The sequence below is a fragment of the Amblyomma americanum genome, chromosome 6, assembly GCF_052857255.1.
Source record: "Amblyomma americanum isolate KBUSLIRL-KWMA chromosome 6, ASM5285725v1, whole genome shotgun sequence".
NCBI classification, from domain to species: Eukaryota; Metazoa; Arthropoda; class Arachnida; order Ixodida; family Ixodidae; genus Amblyomma; species Amblyomma americanum.
This window is the reverse complement of record NC_135502.1, coordinates 53,448,875-53,469,455: the sequence shown is the minus strand read 5'-3', so window position 1 is coordinate 53,469,455 and position 20,581 is coordinate 53,448,875. Positions and strand designations below refer to the sequence as shown.

At 47.8% G+C, this 20,581-nt stretch overlaps 1 protein-coding gene across 1 annotated transcript in view; it reads right to left on the bottom strand.

The window, feature by feature from the left end:
* The window catches only part of LOC144093457 (uncharacterized), a 31,239-nt gene extending 25,104 nt beyond the window's left edge, over nucleotides 1-6,135 (bottom strand). The window contains exons 1-2 of the mRNA XM_077626854.1: nucleotides 5,996-6,135; nucleotides 3,050-4,124 (exon numbers count right to left, since the gene is read on the bottom strand). Of these exons, the coding sequence (XP_077482980.1) occupies nucleotides 3,050-4,124; nucleotides 5,996-6,082 (1,162 nt within the window). The 5' untranslated portion in view covers nucleotides 6,083-6,135. The remainder of the gene's footprint in view (nucleotides 1-3,049; nucleotides 4,125-5,995) is intronic.
* Between the last annotated feature and the right edge of the window lie 14,446 nt (nucleotides 6,136-20,581).

The window sequence follows — 20,581 nt, the reverse complement described above, 5'->3', positions numbered from 1 at the left end:
TGGGGGTTTAACGTCCCAAAGCAACTCAGGCTAGGAGGGACGCCGTAATGAAGGACTCTGGAAATTTCGACCACCTGGGGTTCTTTAACGTGCACTGACATCGCACAGTACACGGACCTCTAGAATTTCGCCTCCATCGAAATTCTACCACCGCGGCCAGCATCGAACCCGTGTCTTTCGGGTCAGCAGCCGAGAACTATAACCACTGAACCACCGCAGCGGGAAAATCCAGCATTCAATGAGAAATGAAACACGTGTCAAGGTGGATTTTCGTAGCAGTAAGTTCACGTTTCAGAGATCTGGTTTCTGAAAATAACAGGGCCAGTTCTTTTAGAAAATGATCAGGTAGCCGATTCGAACCATTGCACGCCACCCCAGGCAGATGGCGAATGCTAAGTGGGCTAGAAAGCGCTCATGTACTTGTGGATGTAGCAGAAATTGAAGATAGATGTTATACGGATGGCTATGAAAAAAAGTCAATGATCTGGGTGGTGATATATCAGTCAAAAATGACCCAAACACGAGCGCTTGCCGCTAACCAGCAATGCAAGCTCAGAAGAGGCACCACGACAAGTTATCTTTATGGAGACCATTGTGTCACATGAGCATCCCAGCTTACTTTCGGTCGAGGGCACAGGTTTCGTGTTCGTAATAAGTTACCGCTAGGTAGCATAGTCGTCGCCAAAGGGAAGGAAGGGATCTTGAAGCTCGAGACCGCATTGAAATAAAATCTGCATAATTGCGCCTCTTAATGCCTGCTTGAAGTAATGCTCGTTATAGTCGCCAGTCGGTTAGCGCACATATTAGGGCAAAAAGGGAAGAAAAAATAGTAAAGAAAATGAACGCCAATAGTGATGAAAACTTTTGGAGAAGAGGGGAGAAAACGGTAGGCGGGAGAAGAAAAAAAAACTTGAACGAAAAGGCTAAATCAAACAGGAAACCAAAAGCAAACTAAAGGAGGGGGTAGACAAGCGAAACTATACCAGTGACCATGATGACCGGCACAATGTGCAACGAAGCGACCTGCTTGCCGTATACTATCCTAACCTAACCTAACCAAACCACTCCTAGCCTAACCTCCAAACCTCTTCCTAACCCACTGCTCCTAACTCCCATTTCAGTCCATAAAGATTATCAATCAATCAGATTGCCGTACCTGTGCCCGCGTGTGCATGAGCCATGACAGCATTTATAAAATAGAGATATGGGGTAGAAATCTGTCTGACCAGGTAAAACACGGCAGTATAAATGGTAAAATCGATTACGTTCGATCTCCTCAATATCTTCGATAGTTTAAACGCTTCTAAACTGCACAGGTACTGTATGATATACACAAGACGACCGAAAAATAGAATAAAAAGTAATGGCTGCGGACATCAAGTGGAATGGCTAAACCATCAATAAAACGCCCAACTCGTCCGTCCTCAAGCTGCGCGTAGCTATTCTTACTGTGTATGTTAAAGCAATTAGCAAACAACTCCACAGTGTGCTTAAAAAGCGGGATATTCAACAAACCCAAAAGTCAACATTTGTGATGATTTCTAAAGTTCGGTCTGTTATCAGTGCTTTAGACTTCATGAACACATTAGCCCAGCGTGCTTCAGGCCACACCAAAGACAAATAAGAACTGGAGATCAACCATATGTTATTGCACTTACTAATTCAGTTCCTTTGTTGGAGCTCTTAAAGATGCCGTGCTTCTTTAAGTCACAGTAATAAATGAGCTATTACTGATTACCATCCTCCCAAGCGCAGCCATATGGATGCAAATGAAAGCTATACAGCTTCCACAGAATATTAGTAGCTGAAGAAAATGCTTCCTGGTCGGGGGTTCGAACTCGGCACCACCGCCCCACCGGTACAGTCGTTCTACCAGCTGAGCTAACCGGGACGGCAAGCACACACACAAGGATTAATTGCTCCCTTATTACACATCTACTCCACAATGAGGCATTCCCCTAAAAATTTGACCAACACTCTTCCAGCTTCTAGTAGTTGCCCTAACTTACGCTAGTACAGTCCCGGTTAGCTAAGCTGGCAGCGCGACTGCTTCGGTGAGGCGGTGGTCCCGGGTTCGAGCCCCGGACCAGGACGAATTTTCCCTGAACTGCGAGGTTCCTGTGGAAGCTGTAGAACTTTTTTGTAGCCATATTATTGCGCTTGAGCAGGTGTGAATGAGTAATTACTCCTTATTATAAATCTACGGCACCTTGGGGGATTTCCCTAAACATTGGACCAAGGAAGTAACAATGTGCGGCACACAGTCACGTGATAAGATATTTTTACTTTTGCTCTTGCAGTTAGCAGTATATTTATGTTACCACAAATTGCTGCCAGAGTAGTCATTCTGCACAGCATTTACATATTTATCTTACATAGTTTATCTGAAAGCTGTGTCGGTTTCGGCGAGTATCCCACGGCAAGCTTTCAGTGCACCACGAATTTGGTTTCCGCTCACCCTATCGATAAAGTTTAGAGGTTGGTACCCTCTATGGCAACGAAGAAATTCCATGCCACAATAGGCTTTTGTTTCTTCTGGAACCGAGTAAAACTTGTTTCCTTGATTACTAAGCAGTTTGCTTCAGGTAGTTGTTTGGCTTGCGACACTGTCGGAGCATCAAACCGCACATTGGGTCAGATCGTCACCCGTGCCACTCATACACAGTTAGTGATGCTAGGACACAGGTGGACCTTTCTTGCCTACAGATCTCAACGAGACATTTTCTTTACCTCTAACCCTCTCCTAATTTCACCTCGGTATTCCGGTATTGGGCAATAGGGACTGGCGTATTTTGTAAAGCTTACGTGCAGATGTCTGCGGAGCATCAGGTGTCACTGAGAGCTATCGCATCTGTGAAACGAAGTTTTACAGCGCCTCATGATAGTGATCAGTTCAGAATAGATAATGATTGGTTCCAAATTATTGCATCGTCCCTATTCCTATTGCGATTACTCTGCCCGTGAGCACTCTGCTCGCTTTCGTGATGAGCATTTTTTCAAGACTAACAAGAAATGCACAATGCAACGAATGGAAGACGGGCATACTCACTCCTGTCTCTCGTCCGGCCACTGCTCCTGGAACCCCTGGTCTGATGGGTCTGCTGGGGCTGCGTCTGGGGGGCCTGGGGCTGCTGCTGGGCCGACAGAATCCCTGCCGTGTGCGACTGCTGCTGCTGCTGCGGCAGGCGCTGATGTTGTTGTTGTTGCTGCTGCTGCTGTTGCTGCTGTGGCAGCACGTAGCTCACGTCCCTGGAGAGGAACGCCGGTCCGGCGGCGGTCGACGAGAGCACCGTAGTGACCGGCGCAGCGATCACACCGGCGTGGTGTCCGTACGCGGTCGTCCTCGGGACAACCTCCACACCCGACGGGATAAACACCTCGCCGTGCACCACCTCACTGCCGGTGCTGTCCACCACGACCGTTCCGCGGGCGCCGCCGCTCTTCACGAGCTTCACGTGCTGCGGCGGCTCCCCGTCGTCGGGAAGGATCCGCACCGAGTAGCCCCCGGGCGAGGCTAGGAGGTACGGCTGCGCCTGCCCGTGGTGGTGCGGCGGCAGTTCCTGGAACTCGTGTCCCGGAGAGCCCTGGTTCAGGGTCATCATGCGGTAGTCGCACGGCATGTGGTCGGGGCCGCCGACAACCGCCAGCTGCTCGGGCGTCGGCTGAGCCATCGGGTCGAGCGCGTACATCTCCGGCAGGGCCTCGGCGTGCGTTGCCCCCACGACCACGGCGGCCTGCGAGGGAGACACGGGCCACTCGACGCGGAGCTCGGCCAGCTCGGGCGAGCCGCTTGGCGTCGTCGCCGCGTCGTCGTCCTCGACCACAGCGACGGAGACGATGGTCGGAACGAGCGCGGGCGACGACGCGGCATTGTCCGAACCATTTTCCTGCTGGTCGTCGTCGGCCGCGATGCCGGCAATGACGCCGGTAGCAGTGCACGATTCGTAAGGCACCACTTCTTCGACGACCTCGTACTTGACCTGCACTGGCTCGCAGTCGTCGTCTTCGTCCGCTGCTTGATGCACGACGACTTCGGTGATTCCCTGGGACGGCATTGGAGGCGGAGAGGCCGCCTGTTTAGGACTAGCATTCCGGTTGCTCTCTGTCTCCGCTTTGATGTGGACCTGCGTTAGTATCGAGGAACAAGGGATGTAGCCGGTGCAGGTTGAAGAATCCTTTCTGTGACAACGAGCTTGATGCGGACGTGAAGAGAGTCAAGGAAGGACCACGTCACAAGGACGGTTAAGGCAGAGTTTCACGAAGGAACTGTGAGGTTTCTTCGCCACGTAATCCCAAGAGACTTGAGCTAGAGTGCCAACGAGAAGTGGAGATTGAAGTGGCACGTTACAGGGAACAAGGTCGGCAGAAGAAAAGGCGGTACGGCAACGTACAGCAATATCTGAAAGCTGGGAGGCTGTGGAAATAATCGATAAGCAATGGGTAAGAAGTAACGATCCAAATACAAGAAAGGATGCAAAACTGCTAGGAGGAGCGAGTCCTTCTCATGATACCAGCGGTTATATTTACAGCCTAATCCTACACACGCTTTGTAACGAAACAAATTGCCACTTTTTTTGAAGGTCTGTGGGTAGCTCAGCAGAAGGGAACAGAATAACCACAGTTTTTCTTAACACGGACACACATTATCCAGTAATAAGTAATTTAAAGTATTACTAAAGCTTAAAAACGCAATATGTTGTACTTTATATGTTGTACATGAAAATCTCAACATGATCAAAAAGGTTTTGTTTTAATTAATGGGTAAACAACCATTTATAAGTTTTTTGAATTCGTTCATTGTTGTGTTCACAGAAGTAACATGAAAATAGGGTAGGTGTGTCGCGATCTAGGCGTTAACAGCCTAACTATATAAGTCATGCTGTTCGAGCTCAGCTTCAAATGCAACAAAACAATACGAGATACAGCATTCTGATGTTAAAGCGCTGAAGCAGGTTTGAAAACTATCACAGGACAATAGCGAAAGTGACGATTGTCTAAGCAAACACTCGGAAGAACACCCGAAAGAAATATCGTATGCTTCAATACATGAACATTTTTTATGATGTCGATTATGTTTGAGAGCCGCTAGCGAAGGCTGTTTCCCTCAAGATATCCTTGGTTTTCACAGCGGCACCGTCAGCAATCCTAAGCAAGCGTGCCCGGATCTGACGACCAGTAGCATTTGGCAACCACTTATTCGGTGTACTACTGTCATTGTTACGAAAAGCCCCAACAAAATTTATTGAGAAACGAGTGTTGCAGCCCAGGCAGCGATGACGGAGAGAGTGATGTGCTCATTGCTCAGCGCGTGAAAAGCTGTACACGTAAGCGAGATAAGAGCGGGCGCCGAAAAGAGGGCGTGTAGCGGCAGGCAGACAAGCGCTTCAAGACCACATGGCGGCCTGTAGGCGCAACGTGCCACAGCTTCTTGACAGGAACAAACACACGCGTCGTGACCTCACCTGCCGCTCTGTATCTACTGCCTCTTCCACCGAAGTGCCTATGCCATCAAAACTGCCGCTCACCAGACAAAAATTAATCGCACTGAAGAGAATAGTAAGTGTGAGCAAGGAAAAGAGAGGGCGATGAAAAAAACGCAAAAAAAGGAAAGTTTAAAAATATGGACGACATTCTTGGTGAGTAGACGCTCCACAGTCTTCCCGATTTAGGCTTACACTCGCGTTTCCGGTATGACAGTGCTCTTGCGCTGTTTTCTTCTGGTCTCGCCAAGCCCAGAAGACCTGATGCATCATGTTCGGAACCTGCTGTCGCCTCTGGAAGCAGCGGCAAGTTAGCCTTCAGCCACGTATTACGCAACGCGTGCCCGTTCGATCTACTCCGGGAAAACAATCACAGTCGGGCGGGAGGAGAACTCGCTCGTGCGTGCCCTGGGCTCAAGCCGGCGGTCTTCGCGAAAGCAGGTTAGGCTTAGCGCGTTCCGCGAGCAGCAAGACCCAACGGGGGCGAGCAGCGCCCCATGACCCGTGGTCCTCACCTGGTCATCGGGCGCAGCGGCCGGTGTCTGCGGCGGTTCCAGGCGTCGTCTTTTTTTCGTTGGGGGTTCCGAGTTGCCCTCGTCCATGTTGGCACGAGCAGCCGTTAGACCAGTTGCGTGAATACCCGGGCCTGCCAATGCGTGACGTCGGCGGCAGACCTCGGGGCGGAGCGGCCGCTGGCGAGACTCCGCCCCCGGCCGAGCCTGATAGGAGAGCGCGATGCCGGCCGTGTAGCGGAGAACGCTCCCGCGGCGCGCGCGCGAGGGAACGATACGCGGCGGCCGCCGCCATTGTGTCCTGCCCTGGACGCGCATCCTTTCTCGCCCTGGAAATAGTACTTTGGCTATGCTTCTTTTTTTTTTCTTTGATTCTTCTTACTCGAGCTTTAAGCGAGCCCTTTGCGAGGAGAGCACGTTTTGGTGCTCGAGCGCGCGTCGTCTGCCTGTGAGGGTACGTAGGTGTGCTCCTGGGCTCGAGTCGCATCGCGCAACGGGGCGGGTGTGCGGATAACGCCTGTCTGCGTGGCACTCTTCCGAGCGGATATCAGAACCCGGAGCTTGTGTTTGCTTCGCAGCCTGTTCATGGGCAGTCTGCTGCTTAATGGCGAGAGAGGAGCGTGGTTGTTTTGGAAAGGACGGCGTCCCATTTTTTGGAAAAAAAAAGAAAAGTATGCTGAAAGCGTGACGTACTGCCACTGTGAACGGAACTGAGATGAACCAACAACATTGTGAACTGGTGGCAAGCAGTCCAGGAGGTTTTCTTTTTTTTCTTTTTTGGTGGCACTGTTTTCATCGCACGGAGAGCCGCGCGCGGTTTATACGACGTCAAGTTTCGCTTAGGTCAACGTCATACTAAACGATCTATTTACTAACTTCATGAATTTTCACCTGTAGACGCGTTGTTATCACTAGCAGCGGCCTAAATACGCGTAAGCCGTGACAAGAGCTTCGCCCCACAGTGTTTTAACCATATTCCGGTGTAAGACTCGCCTAAATTAAACTTGTTAATTCCCTGTTGCGTCATCATTCCATGTGCTTCTCCGCAACATTCGATTATATTTCTCTCCCGTGACATCCACTGAGTTGCTTCGATAACCATATCTGCACAGCGTTATTACGCGAACACAGCACTATTGCACGACATTACTGCAATACGAGGCCATAGCTACAACCTCCCTGCATTCCGTGGAGGCGACGAATTTCTCCCACCGTTACTGAAAACCGCAGAGGGAAAGCCCTTCGGTAATTCTAACAAAACAGGCGATGAAGTGTTCGGTGTACCATGTTTGGCGCGCAAAACAAGTCCGCTGCTTCATAATTTCGTTCATCGCGTATTCCGAAAACCGCTTCGCCTGTCGGATCGAGCTGCGTTCCGCGCGCGGAATGGCTCGGCGACGCGCCGCAGCTGCTGCGTTCGTGAACGGTCCCCGGGAATCGACGCACAAAGAGAACAGCTAGCTCTGCGGCTGAGTGAACCGTGGCTTCGGGCGGGATACGACAGCTTCATGTTTCTCGCCTGCTTTTTTTTCTTTTCCTTTCACTCATCGTTGATAAACGAATTATTATTCGCTTTGAAATAAATGTGAAGAGAATGAGACGTGTAATATTATTACTGAAGGAAGCGAGCGAAACTTTATTTGTACTTGTAGTGTTTTAGGGCAGCTTAACTGTTTCGCGCGCTATATCAAATCAAATCAAATTTATTCCAACATCACAACGTACATTGCAACGCTGCAGGGGCAGGAAAGAAAGCCTCCTGGAGGCTTGATGAGGCCTGCACCATATATATATATATATATATATATATATATATATATATATATATATATATATATATATATGAAGCCAACAGTCACCGAAACCAAGGTGCATAGGGGAATGTTTATATTTTTTAATTTGTAGTGCCAATCAATTGGTTTAAAGAAAATTACTTATAAAGCAGCAGAAAAACAACGATGCCGCCGGTGGGATCCGAACCCACGACCTCCGAATATCGCGTCCGGTGCTCTACCTTCGGATATTCGGAGGTCGTGGGTTCGGATCCCACCGGCGATATCGTTGTTTTTTCTGCTGATTTATAAGTAATCTTCTTTAAACCAATTGATTGGCACTACAAATTGAAAAAAATATTATAAGCATTCCCCTATGCACCTTGGTTTCGGTGACTGTTGGCATCCTTCATATGTTTGTCAAAACGAGCCCCTCATTTCATTTGCCTTGTCGGCTATATATATATATATATATATATATATATATATATATATATATATATATATATATATATATATATATATATATATATATATATATATATATATATATATATATATATATATATTTGTTTCTAACTAGAGATTAACCAGTGTTAAACAGCACTTGCCTTTTGCAGTACAGGTTATAAAAGTAAAGCTTGTCTTCCTCGCAGATTCATTTATAATGCAGAGACGTTCAGGGGTGCATCACTGTTCTTTTGCAGTGTTTTCGGTTGCTCTTTATTTAAACCATAAGCCTGATCATACTGAGCACTGTTGAATAAAGGAAGCTGACTCTGGTTGCTGTGACCTTCTAGTACTGGTCGTCGTTGGTGTAGCTGTGGGGTTGATTTGTCAGGTCCACCGTGAAAAGAGCGAGATGTTTTGCACCTATGGAAGTGTTTTGAAGTACCGAATACAATGCTCAGTAAACCTTTTTAATGGCGTCGAAAAAACTAGGCAGATTCCGAGTAAGCAGTGGGCACTTTACATATACGCACTGTGAGGCAGAAGAAAAGCTCTTTGGAAACATCCGCCCTGGGCCAACAGATGTGACGTTCACTCAGCAAATTGGTAGTAATTATTTCTCTTAGTACTATAACCGACACCTTAATTTCAGTATAATTCGAGATCTTATACTAACACTGGTTTAAATATTACTCAGCTTCGCCTCTTGGAAACTCTGAGAACTTCAAAGTGCTTTTATAGGAACTACTTTGCTTACGCTTGAAATAATCCCATGCTCTTTGCCCTTGTGCATGATGCAGTCAATTATTTCAGACACGTACTCACTTATCAGGGAAAAAAAATGGCTGTGGTTTAGCTCTGGTTAACCCTAGTTGAATGGCGAAAGCTTCGTTTCCTCGGCGCGTCGTCTACGCATGCAGCGTCTCATTCCGACGCTCTCCAGAACTCAAGCCGGTCTCTTCCGCAGTTGAAAAGTCACTCCAGGACGCGGCACGACTGCTTCTAGCTGCATCTTCGTTGCGACGCTTCTCGCGTCGTGCGGCGCGTTCTTCTGGCGTCTCTTGAGAGCGTTCTCTCTTCCTCGCTTCGTTCTGTCGTTGTTGCGTCTTTTTCGCGCTCTCCATCCCTTCCCTTACGGCGTGGTTCAGGTGTCCAACGATATATGAGACAGATACTGCGTCATTTCCTTTCCCCCAAAACCAATTATTATTATTATTATCATAACAACTACAATAGACTGACTGACTGACGCTTCTGACAGGAAGAAGGAAAAAGGAACAAGCACGGGCCTACCTACTGGCTCAAGCCGAGCCACGCTCGCTGCTGTGTGCTGAAAATAGGAAAGGTAAAGGATAGGAGAGCAAAGAGTGAAAGAAAAGACGCGCCGCGCTAATATGCCCCGGGCCGATCCCAGAGACAGTGCAATACCGGGCAGACCCGTGCCAGAGTGCTTCAAGCTAAGCACTCCGCCATATTCCAAAAATAAGTTTAATATCTTGGGTCCAAAGACCCGCTGCAGATATTAAATCAGGTATCAGGTATCGTTAGAATACACTGAAGCGAGGCGCATATATATATATATATATATATATATATATATATATATATATATATATATATATATATATATATATATATATATATATATATATATATACACCGCGAGGCGACACCTCCTCTCCCTCTACCCCAGCGGAGCTCCTCTGGTGGAGCGAGCGGCGACGGCAGCATCGTCGACGGCGGCGCCATCTGTTGGAGCGCGGCTGCGGTGTTTCTAGACAACGGCGGCTCAAGGTCGGCCACGGCATACGACATACGGCGTACAGCATACGGCATAAATGGCTCGCTGGCTGGCGTAGTAAAGCTTTCGCTTTAAAAACAACCTTACCGCCTGCAGCAGTATTAAATATTCAGGCTGTACATGTTAAATGTGCAATACTTTTGGAGCGAAAGCTGCACTTCTCGTGTAAAAACTTTGAAGGTTATGATACGGCGCAGATATGACCTTGAAGCGGCCTCAATTAATAAATCGGCCGCAGCGTTCATTGGGTGACCAACATCTCGCGATCAACCATTAATTTAACCGCTACCTACCAGGGGGGCAGAGCGGGCGCGTTGGCAATCCTGTGCAGAACGCACTCAATGTTATAGATGCCAAGCCGCGTTGGTTAGGACGCTTGACTACTGATCCGGAGTTCCCGGGTTTTGAACCCGACCGCGGCGGCTGCGTTTTTATGGAGGAAAAACGCTAAGGCGCCCGTGTGCTGTGCGATGTCAGTGCACGTTAAAGATCCCCAGGTGGTCTAAATTATTCCGGAGCCCTCCACTACGGCACCTCCTTCTTCCCTTCTTCTTTCACTCCCTCCCTTGTCCCTTCCCTTACGGCGCGGTTTAGGCGCCCGCCGATATATGAGACAGATACTGCGCCATTTCCTTTCCCCAAAAACCAATTATTATTATTATTATTAAGCCGCGTCTGCTGCCCGATACACCACAGCTTTTGCGTTCTAGACTCTGATGATTTTGAGGAAAGGAAGGGCGCATAACTGGCTCCCTGGGGCAGCGGACGCCTCAATCGCGCTTTGAGGTACGTGGCGGTGTTGAAAGAAAGATACGTGGGCTGCATGCAATAACACTGACAATGCTGTGGCAGACACGGGGCACTGCAGCATAACCACCACCTGCCAGCGTGGCAGGGCGGGCGCGTTGCCTATCCAGTGTGCGTTACAGACGCCAAGCCGCGTCTGCTTGCCCGATTAAACGTCGTTGAAGGTAATTCTGTTGCTGCTGTTCTACGCGACGACTGCTTTACCTAGCGTACTGAAGTTTTTTGCTTCAAAACAGAAGAAAATTGTGGTGTTGGTGGGAACCTAAACCGGGCCTCCGGCATGCGAGAAGCGGACGCTTCCACTCCGCCACGACTGAATGAAGGCGCGTCTAGCGAATGCACAATGTCTAAGGAACGTACCTTCGAGATATGAACTGAGGCGCGCATGAATAATCTAATTATGAGCATGTAGATTAGATATCTGAATTAAGCGAGTAGCGAAGTACGTTTCTGGTGAATTTACTTCGTGCATGCCGTTAGGGTGTCTCGATGGGCAAGCGCCGCGGAGGCGGGCGGGCATTCAGGCACCTTACATGGCGTGCAGTCGTAGCGCCATCATGCGGCACCCACTGAAACCCCAACACGCAATGTATGGCAATGGTCCAGCAGATGGCGCTCGTCTAGTGAATGCACATATTTCTTAAAAACGCATATTCGAGTTAGGTAATGAGGCATTCATGAATCATTTAATTATTAGCGTGTCCCTCCTTCACTTAGGGCGGGGGACACACAGCATGCGAGCGTCCCCCCCCCCCTTCTAAGATATGTCCCTGGACTACTCGGTCGGCATCGAATGATACGAGCAGCTTACGCAACACGGGGAAGCCGCGGTTGCAACGAGGATTTTTTTCCACAGAATGACTGACCAAAACCAGATGTTCAAAAACAGTGCTGTCATAATTACAATCTGCCAACAATCAAAGGGCATGCCATGAGTACCTGTGATCGTGTTGAATTTTAATTCAAGCCTTGGCTTTTCTTCCATTGAGTCAGTCTGTGACCGCACAAACCCCGGAGCCTTTAGCTTCGGGGTCTTTGTCTTGTTCGGACCTGGCGAACATTTTAACAGTGCGTGAGACAGGCGCTGTCAGATTCGACTCTCACCTTGGCGGCATGCATAATACTGCGTCGTATCATCTAGCCACATTTATTTAAAAAAAAGGAAATAAATGAAACTCATTGACCAACGCCTACCGCCGTCACTTTCAGTTTCTGAAAAGTGCCGGTCCAATTAGAAAATTGTAAATGTCCCTTTTACCATCTCGAGCCCACGCCTTCTATGAGCCAAAAATAACGAAGCATGAAGGATATGATTATAGAGCGAGGAAGCGCCGATGTTTAAATGCTGTAAAAATAACTCTACTGCTGAACTGGAACGCTTAAACTGCACAACGCATGCTACAGATTCGATAAAAGCTACAAAACATAAATGTATACTCGACACTAGAGGTCGTCACGGACCGATATCTATAGATTTGGCCCTGCCCTTCTCGCGGTTACTTCGGTCCGGACTCTGAACCGGACCGCTGCCCGCTATTAATTCCTAAAGACTGGCTGGAATCGGTCATCATTCGTCTATGCCCTTGCTGGCCCCTTTGCTTTTCATGACGAAACTTCGCTCTTAAAGAAAAAAATAACTACAACAAGCATTAAACACACATATGTATAGCAGCTGAAAAAGTTGCAGAAAACAAGAAGCGCAACATCGGGTTCGTACAAGTGACGAGTGCCTACTCAAGCTGTTCACAATCGAAAAAATTCGATCATAAAGAGAGAATACTGCATGCCATCCTTTCAGTGGCTCCTAAAGCAAGACATCAGGAGAGAAATTTTTAAAACGACAGCTTCTGCGCAACTTTAACCTTTTCCCCCTCGTAAGCGCACTTTGTATCCTAACCCAATATATGAGCACATTGTTACGGACCTAGCTTCACTTATATGGCGAGGAGACTTCGTATAGCAGTGCGAAATATGGAATCATATCCTTTTCTAATAAGGAGAGAGTTCCTTTTCGAGCAGGGCTGGTAGCTTTATAAAGTTGAGACACTCTCCAGATCCCAAGAAAGGGATTCGCAAACCCAAGGACCACATCCGCATATGTTAGGCAAAAATTGTCCGAAAACAAACAAAGTGTCGTCCATTAGTCGGCTTTTCGTAGGTCAAGAACGCAGGCAAAGATACAATTCTACTCACGTGTAAAGCAGCCACCGTTAAACAATGCAGCCCACTGGGCCGCATTTAACGGTCCACATTGAGCACTATGCAGGCTGTATAGCATGGGGCATTACTAGGGGATTATTTAGAGCCTTCTCTCGTTGATTCCTATTTGCTCCTCCGCCCCCGGTTCTCTGCTGACGGCGCTGGGTTTATCGTCACTTAAGGCTATACCCGCATCTGGCTCTTGTTCGGTGAGGGGGGGGGGGGGGGGGGGGGTTGTAGAGCCGCGCACCTCCCTGAAATTTGCGTGGATTTACGCCACTGCTTATGGTCTCACAAATGCTGAAACTGGGCATAGTAGACAAAACTTGGCAAAACAATGTTTACCAGGCGCATTGCGAAATGTGAGCAAGCTCCAGTAGACCTGGAAAAAAAAACTGAGAATTGGAACCATTGACTTAGTGCCTTACTGCTTATCTTAGGCGAGAAAAGTTTCCACTCGTCAATAAATAATAATTGGTTTTTTGGGGAAAGGAAATGGCGCAGTATCTGTCTCATATATCGTTGGACACCTGAACCGCGCAGTAAGGGAAGGGACAAGGGAGGGAGTGAAAGAAGAAGGGAAGAAGGAGGTGCCGTAGTGGAGGGCTCCGGAATAATTTCGACCACCTGGGGATCTTTAACGTGCACTGACATCGCACAGCACACGGGCGCCTTAGCGTTTTTCCTCTATAAAAACGCAGCCGCCGCGGTCGGGTTCGAACCCGTGAACTCCGGATCAGTAGTCGAGCGCCTTAACCACTGAGCCACCGCGGCGGGTGCCACTCGTCAAGACTAGCGAATTCGCAAGCCCAGAAAATCAACCGTCATAATTTCTTGAAACTGGTCCGCGGCCAGTTCACCAGGAGTGGATGAGGCGACCAAAATTCGCCGTGCCCAGCGGCTGGCCCATCTCCAGTCTGCAACTCAAGCATCATTACATGAGTACTTGGAATTCTGTCGGCCCGGATATTGGGCTGTCACCCGTCTGACGAGGCTTGCGTCCTGTGCGAGTATGCACGAGGCTTGTTGCACTGTGCGTGCATTTAATGCACGCATATCATGTAAGACTCGAAACATTGATACACAAGGCGGTTCCACACAACAACAGTAAAACTGCGCGACTTTTTGAGAGAAAAGCCGGTCTGCAAGAGGAACACATCGCATGCCGAGGCGAAGTGTAACGCCAACTTCGCCCTTATTTTTTTTTTTTTTTTGCGGTTGTCGTCAGAAGAGTACGAATGTAATGGGCTGTTGGCGTAGCTACTCGCATATTCTCATCTCTAGCAATCTACGTCATCAGCCGTCGGGACAAATGAGAACGTCCCTCTTGACGCGATAGACGATATTTTGCAGAACAGCTGTCGCGTCCGTCGCGAGCCTAACCGAGGGCAGTTCCGTTGCGAAGGCTAAGACAGGTAACGAGGGATTTAAGAGGCGGATCAGGTAGGCAGCTGTATCTCTTGACTGAGCAGCTTTTTATGGGAATGCCACACTAGCCGTCCACAATTTTTGTTTTTTCAACGATGAGGTTTCAAGAAATGCGTTGCTCTCTAAGGCCACGGCACCTTCTGAAGCCTCCATTCCTCTCCCTTTCCCTCGTTCCGCTTCTCCAAGTTACCCAAAAAATTCTCTCCTCGACCAACACCCCACGCTTTTTTTGTGAACCTCGCCTCAGTATCAATGCTTCCTTGTTATATTAAAAGGAATATACTGGACGGAATGAGAAACCGAAACGTCACCTCCAATCATGCGCGCTCCTTTCCTTTACGTCTCGTTTGAGCATACCCCAATAAGTTGCCCACGTTACTGACCACAACAAACGCCGGAACAAGTCCAATCGCCGCTTCCTCCTTAAACCCTCCTAATTAGGCTTAAAACTGCGTGCCTCATTACAGCTCGCCACCTTGTCGCCACCGTGCACCATGTTCATCGCACGCTCGGCAGAGCTCATTAGCGGGAACGCCGAGGCGACTGTTTTCGGGCACTTCCGATTTCCGTAGTCCTCCGGCCGTTCCGGTGGCGTGCCGTAGCGAGAAGACATTCGGCGTCGACGCCACGTGTCTGTCGCCGGACGCCACGTGCCACGCCGTCACGCGCTGCCGCCACAGGGCGCGCGCGCGCGCCCACCGGTGCCGTACCCGAGTGGCGTCACAGTCGGCTGCCGCCGCACGGGCACAGCCTGTCGCTCGCCCTTGGACGGAGCACTGCGCAGGAGGTCCCCGGTGTCAGTGGCTGCAGTCCGTCACGGCCTAAGCGTATACTGCCACCTGGATCCTGTGTCTCCTCCCTTTGAAACCTCAGCGATGACGAGGTTCACTTAACCGGCATCGGAGTCCAGCCTACTCTAAAGTTGCTGCACTAGATGCAGACACAGTCAGCTTTATGCATATGCGCCGCCCCCTTGCCCGCAAAAAACACTGACATTTGTGCGTACTGTCAGCAAAGAATGAAACGCGAAGAAGACAACTGAGCCACAGTAGAATTTCAATGGTCGTCCGTTTCTTCGAGGAAGGTTTACGAACCCTTCCTCTAGCGTCGTTCGGTTTGGAAGATGGACAGGAGGCGAGCTTGTAGATGATGACAGCAGAGCATATATTTATAGCATACATATACAGAGAGTTAAACTGGAAAAGCAGAACTGAATTTACAAAAGAACAAACTTTGCACTACTTTACTCATCGACCCGGCAGGTTAGAGCCTAAGTAGCATCACGTTACATGAGGGGCGGCCTTACAGCCACTATCAGCAAACTAAGAAGCTCTTCGCCAGATGAAGCTCAATGCTAGCGGATTCTAATTTCACTTCGAAAGCGCGAATAAAATTCCCCAGAAATGTCAGTCTGCCTCGCTTGTATTTGCTCTCCAGTGGATAATAGGTTGGTGTTTTTAAGTTATCACCTCAATTTTCTTGTTCGCGTTTCATTCATGACGATAGTGCAGCAGCGTGCCGCGCAAAGTGCGCAATGCCTTTGTAAGTGCTTGATGTATGTTCTCCAGTGTGTTGCATATGACATTCCCTCACCGGCGCTGTATGTTTAGTAACTAGTTCACGGGAAATAACAATAATAATAATAATTGGTTTTGGGGAAAGAAAATGGCGCAGTATCTGTCTCATATATCGTTGGACACCTGAACCGCGCCGTAAGAGAAAGGAATAAAGGAGGGAGTGAAAGAATAAAGTAATAAAGAGGTGCCGTAGTGGAGGGCTCCGGAATAATTTTGACCACCTGGGGTCTTTAACGTGCACTGACATCGCACAGCACATGGGCGCCTTAACGTTTTGCCTCCATAGAAACGCAGCCGCCGCGGTCGGCTTGGAGCCCAGGAACTCCGGATCAGCAGCCGAGTTCCCTAACCACTGAGCTACCGTGGCGGGTCATTCACGGGAAAACGGCAAAGCCTTTTACATACGTTGATAAGATAGCGACATAGTCATAAGTATTGCTACGAATCTCTTCATGCGTATGCGCCTTTCTAAGGTACAGTGATGATGCCAGGGAAGGTTACCGCAACTAGGCGTCAATTCTGCGTATGTATTTACAAGACCAGAAATCTTCCTCGGTCCTTGAAAGAATAAGCCTTGAAATATGATTATTGTAACAACGCACCCGACTTCCTTTGCTGACGAACCTTGTGTTATGCTGAATGTAGTCCAAAACTGAGTACAGCATGACCCGCCGCGGTGGCTCAGTGGCTAGGGCGCTGGGCTACTGATCCGGAGTTCCCGGGTTCGAACCCGACCGCGGCGACTGCGTTTCGATGGAGGCAAAACGCTAAGGCGCCCGCGTGCCGTGCGATGTCAGTGCACGTTAAAGACCCCCAGGTGGTCGAAATTATTCCGGAGCCCTCCACTACGGCCCCTCTTTCTTCTTTCACTCCCTCCTTTATCCCTTCCCTTACGGCGCGGTTCAGGTGTCCGCCGATATATGAGACAGATACTGCGCCATTTCCTTTCCCCAAAAATCGATTATTATTATTATTATTATTATTATTATTATTATTATTATTATTATTATTATTATTATTATTATTATTATTATTATTATTATTATTATTATTATTATTATTATTATTATTATTATTATTATTATTATCGGGAGACTGAGAGGCGGTTTCTTTCCGGTGTCTAGATACTGCGTTTCCAAAAACATCGACCGTTCGCGATAAAAAGGAACCACCGCGGCAAGCTTAATTTTCATATTTTTTTTTTACTATTTTGCTTCAATCCTATTCTAATTTCCTTCTTATCCATGTTTCACAAGACAAATATAGTCGGCATTCTTTATGGCAGTTATACATTATGAAACAGTGGGTCTAAAAACTACTATGCACAAAAGTAAACTAATGTTCAACAGTCTCGGAATCGAACAGCAGTTTACGATAAATAGCGAGACGCTGTAAGTGATAAGGGAGCACACCTTCTTCTAGCAAGTAGTGGCCGCAGATCGGACCACGAGAGTGAAATAACTCGAAGAACAAGAATGAGGTGGAGCGTATTTGTCAAGTAATCGAAGATCATAACTGGCAGTTTTCAGTATCCCTCAAGAGAAAAATATATGACAGCTGTATCTTAATGGTACTCACCTAGCTGTGGGGCAGAAACGTGGAGGCTAACGAAAAGGGTCGAACTTAAATTGAGCGCAATGCAGCGATGGAAAGGAAGATGGTAGGTGTAACCTGGATCCGCCAGGTGGCCACCGGAGCGAGAGAACGTGTGTCACGTCGGCTCCGGTATTTTCACTATTTTGTGCGGTTTTTCGAGAACCCATGACCTGAAAGCTGCTGAAATCGGTTCGTAAAGCTACTCCGCAATGTTTTCATCCACGTCTTGGGACTTTCGAGCCCGAATTTTGGGTGAAATTTTCGAGTATTGCTCCGAACGCGGGGCGGACGCCTCGCTTGGCCTCGCGCCAGGCATAGCTCGACCACGCAACGCCTTGGCCTAGCCCAGGCCTAACCTTTACTGTATCAGTGATCAAGAAAAATTACTGTATCAAATTACTGTATCAGTGATCAAGAATAACACTTTTTTATGCTGCCGAGAACGTTGGCTTCACGTGTCATTTGTATCGCTTAAAAAAAATAAAGCAGTAAGGTAAACGCGAACGCTTTGGTCGCTACGGCTCATATTTCACCGACGCTCCTTTTGACGCTGGTGTTTCAAAAAAAAGGGGGGTTTAAAAAATAAATCGGTGCATTTGTGCACGTCACTTCCTGACTTCCCGTGAGAACACCTGCTGGTGCATGTTGCTTTAGTATTTCAGGCTGAGCGCTTATCACTCGACTCTGTACAAGGTCGAAGGGGCGAAGCGGGCGCACTCCCTTCGTTTGTGACTGCTTTTTTTATTTTTTTATATAAATAGCGATAACTGTGTATAGGGGTTTCTCAGAGTCACATGGCGTCGGTGTTGTGTGTAGTATACTCCAGTGCTCACCTCCTGGCGGAAGGAGTTGTCGTCAACGTCGTCTGGGGAGCGGGTGCTTTTGATATTATCATGTGATTCTATCATATAATCTGCTGTCCTTACCCACGAATGCCTTATAGTGGGCACTAAATGGATAGGGGATGGGAGGGGGGGGGGGGTGCTAGAGTTTTGTCGTCATTTCTTCGTACCGGAATTAACAGGGTGAAATGTGGGTTTTTTTTTAGTGTTGTAGCAATACTGGGCGCATTTTGCAATTTAGGGCATATTTCCGTATACGTTCCTGCATCCTGCTTTGTGGTAGGCGGCCCACCTGCCTGCCCAGGGTTGTGGGCTAGCTGCCATGTGTGTACACCTGGCACGCCTTTAACTAGGTGAAGGCGTGCGTGGGTACATCTAGCTGAAGGCCTTAAAAAGAAATGCCTTCAGGGGAAAGGACTTTAGGGTGAAGGCCTTCATGGTAAATGCCTTCTGTGTAAAGGCCTTTAGGTAGAAGGCCTTTATGCTAAATGCCTTATGTCAGATGCCTTTATCACGTAAGGAACTTAAGTGCCCACCGTAACTATTGCTACTGCACGATATTCCGCGCTTAGTCATGCTAAAATCCTCTGCTAATTTTTTTTCTTCTAAAGACTGTTATATGTCTAAAGAAACCAGTACATGCACACACGCGTATTAGAGCAGCCCATAAGTCCCCTGTTCTTAACCCAGAGAAGCACAGAGCTCTTCCTTTTAAAATTACTACATTTACATTTTCTGGGTTAAACGTGTGCACAGAGGCTCCTTGCACTATAAGAAATGCCGACTAGATATATGGCAACCTCGATATTGTGCGCATTATCGGCAGAAAAACTAAATTGACTTTGCGTGTTACTTTTGCAGTACAGCTTCAAGAGGCCGTCGGAAAATGACGCTGGAATGAGCGTGATCGGCAGTACTGGGCATCTTCCGATAGCGGGGACATTGCTGCAATACCGGGTTTCAAGGACTACGTTTACATGGTTCATTTATATTTTTTTCTGCCAGTGGCGTAATGTAAAGACCACCGCTAGATACCTCGCCTAGAGATACTCTACATAATTCACCGTACCAGAAAAAAAAATGCATATTTTTATTTTATTTATTATTTCAGAATACTGCAGGCCAATACATTGGCCCATGCAGGAGTGGCTATACAAGGCATTCAACATGACAAATACCAAATGAACGTTTACCTTACCAAATGAACACTTACTTCGCTCTCAAAAAGGTTTGCCTCGGGCCCAACAGGCCAGGTTTAGCACCTTTGGGGGAGAATGAAAGAAACTGCCAATTTAATGAGCTGGATGGCAGTTTAAATGGTAGAAACGTTAAACAATGGTTGAAAGTCGCGCTGGTACTTCTTATACTTCTGGTAATGTTTAATATATTGGTGTGTCGCTCTAAGTTTTTTTCTGTTTACTCGTGCGGCTCGTCACGCGATGTTTGATGTTTAAATTGTTTGAATTGACTTCTAGGAAAAGAGCTTGATTATAGAGCATATAAGAATTGTTTTTTACCTTTTGTCAGATGCTACAATCAAACGCTGGCATTGTAGGCGTGGCCATAACACCTGATGACGCTGCTGAGGCAGAGAGCTCGAGTGGTACATTACTGACGGCTAACAGCGCGAATGTAATGGGACGCAGGTGCACACGGCAGGGAACACAGGCGCAGAGGTGAGAATATATTGTGCACGTGCTGGAATGCACTGCCATAATTGATAAGTAAAATAGACGCAGATGGAAGAATAACGTGAAATATAAAAAGGAAATACGATCAAAAAAGGAGTAAAACAAAGCTGACAGAGCACTAACTCATTTAAGATAAGCACTGCAAAGCATCAGATCGCACACCTACAGAAAGCAGTGGTACCGTGACATTTATGAAACCTGTGGCATCCAAGCCGGAGAAGGTGCATTTGTCAGCATGTCGTCGGTCCCCCTGATGTACAGGGAATTCATGTATTTAAATGGACAGCAGCTAGCAAGTGCTAATAACCGTGCCTGAACTAGCTTGAAATCTTTAGTTCTTTTTTTGTTTTTTCGAATGGGCTTCCCTTTCTTCTTTTCCTTCTTTTTTTCCTTCTTTCGTCTTCTTTACTCACGGCAGTCTGTTGT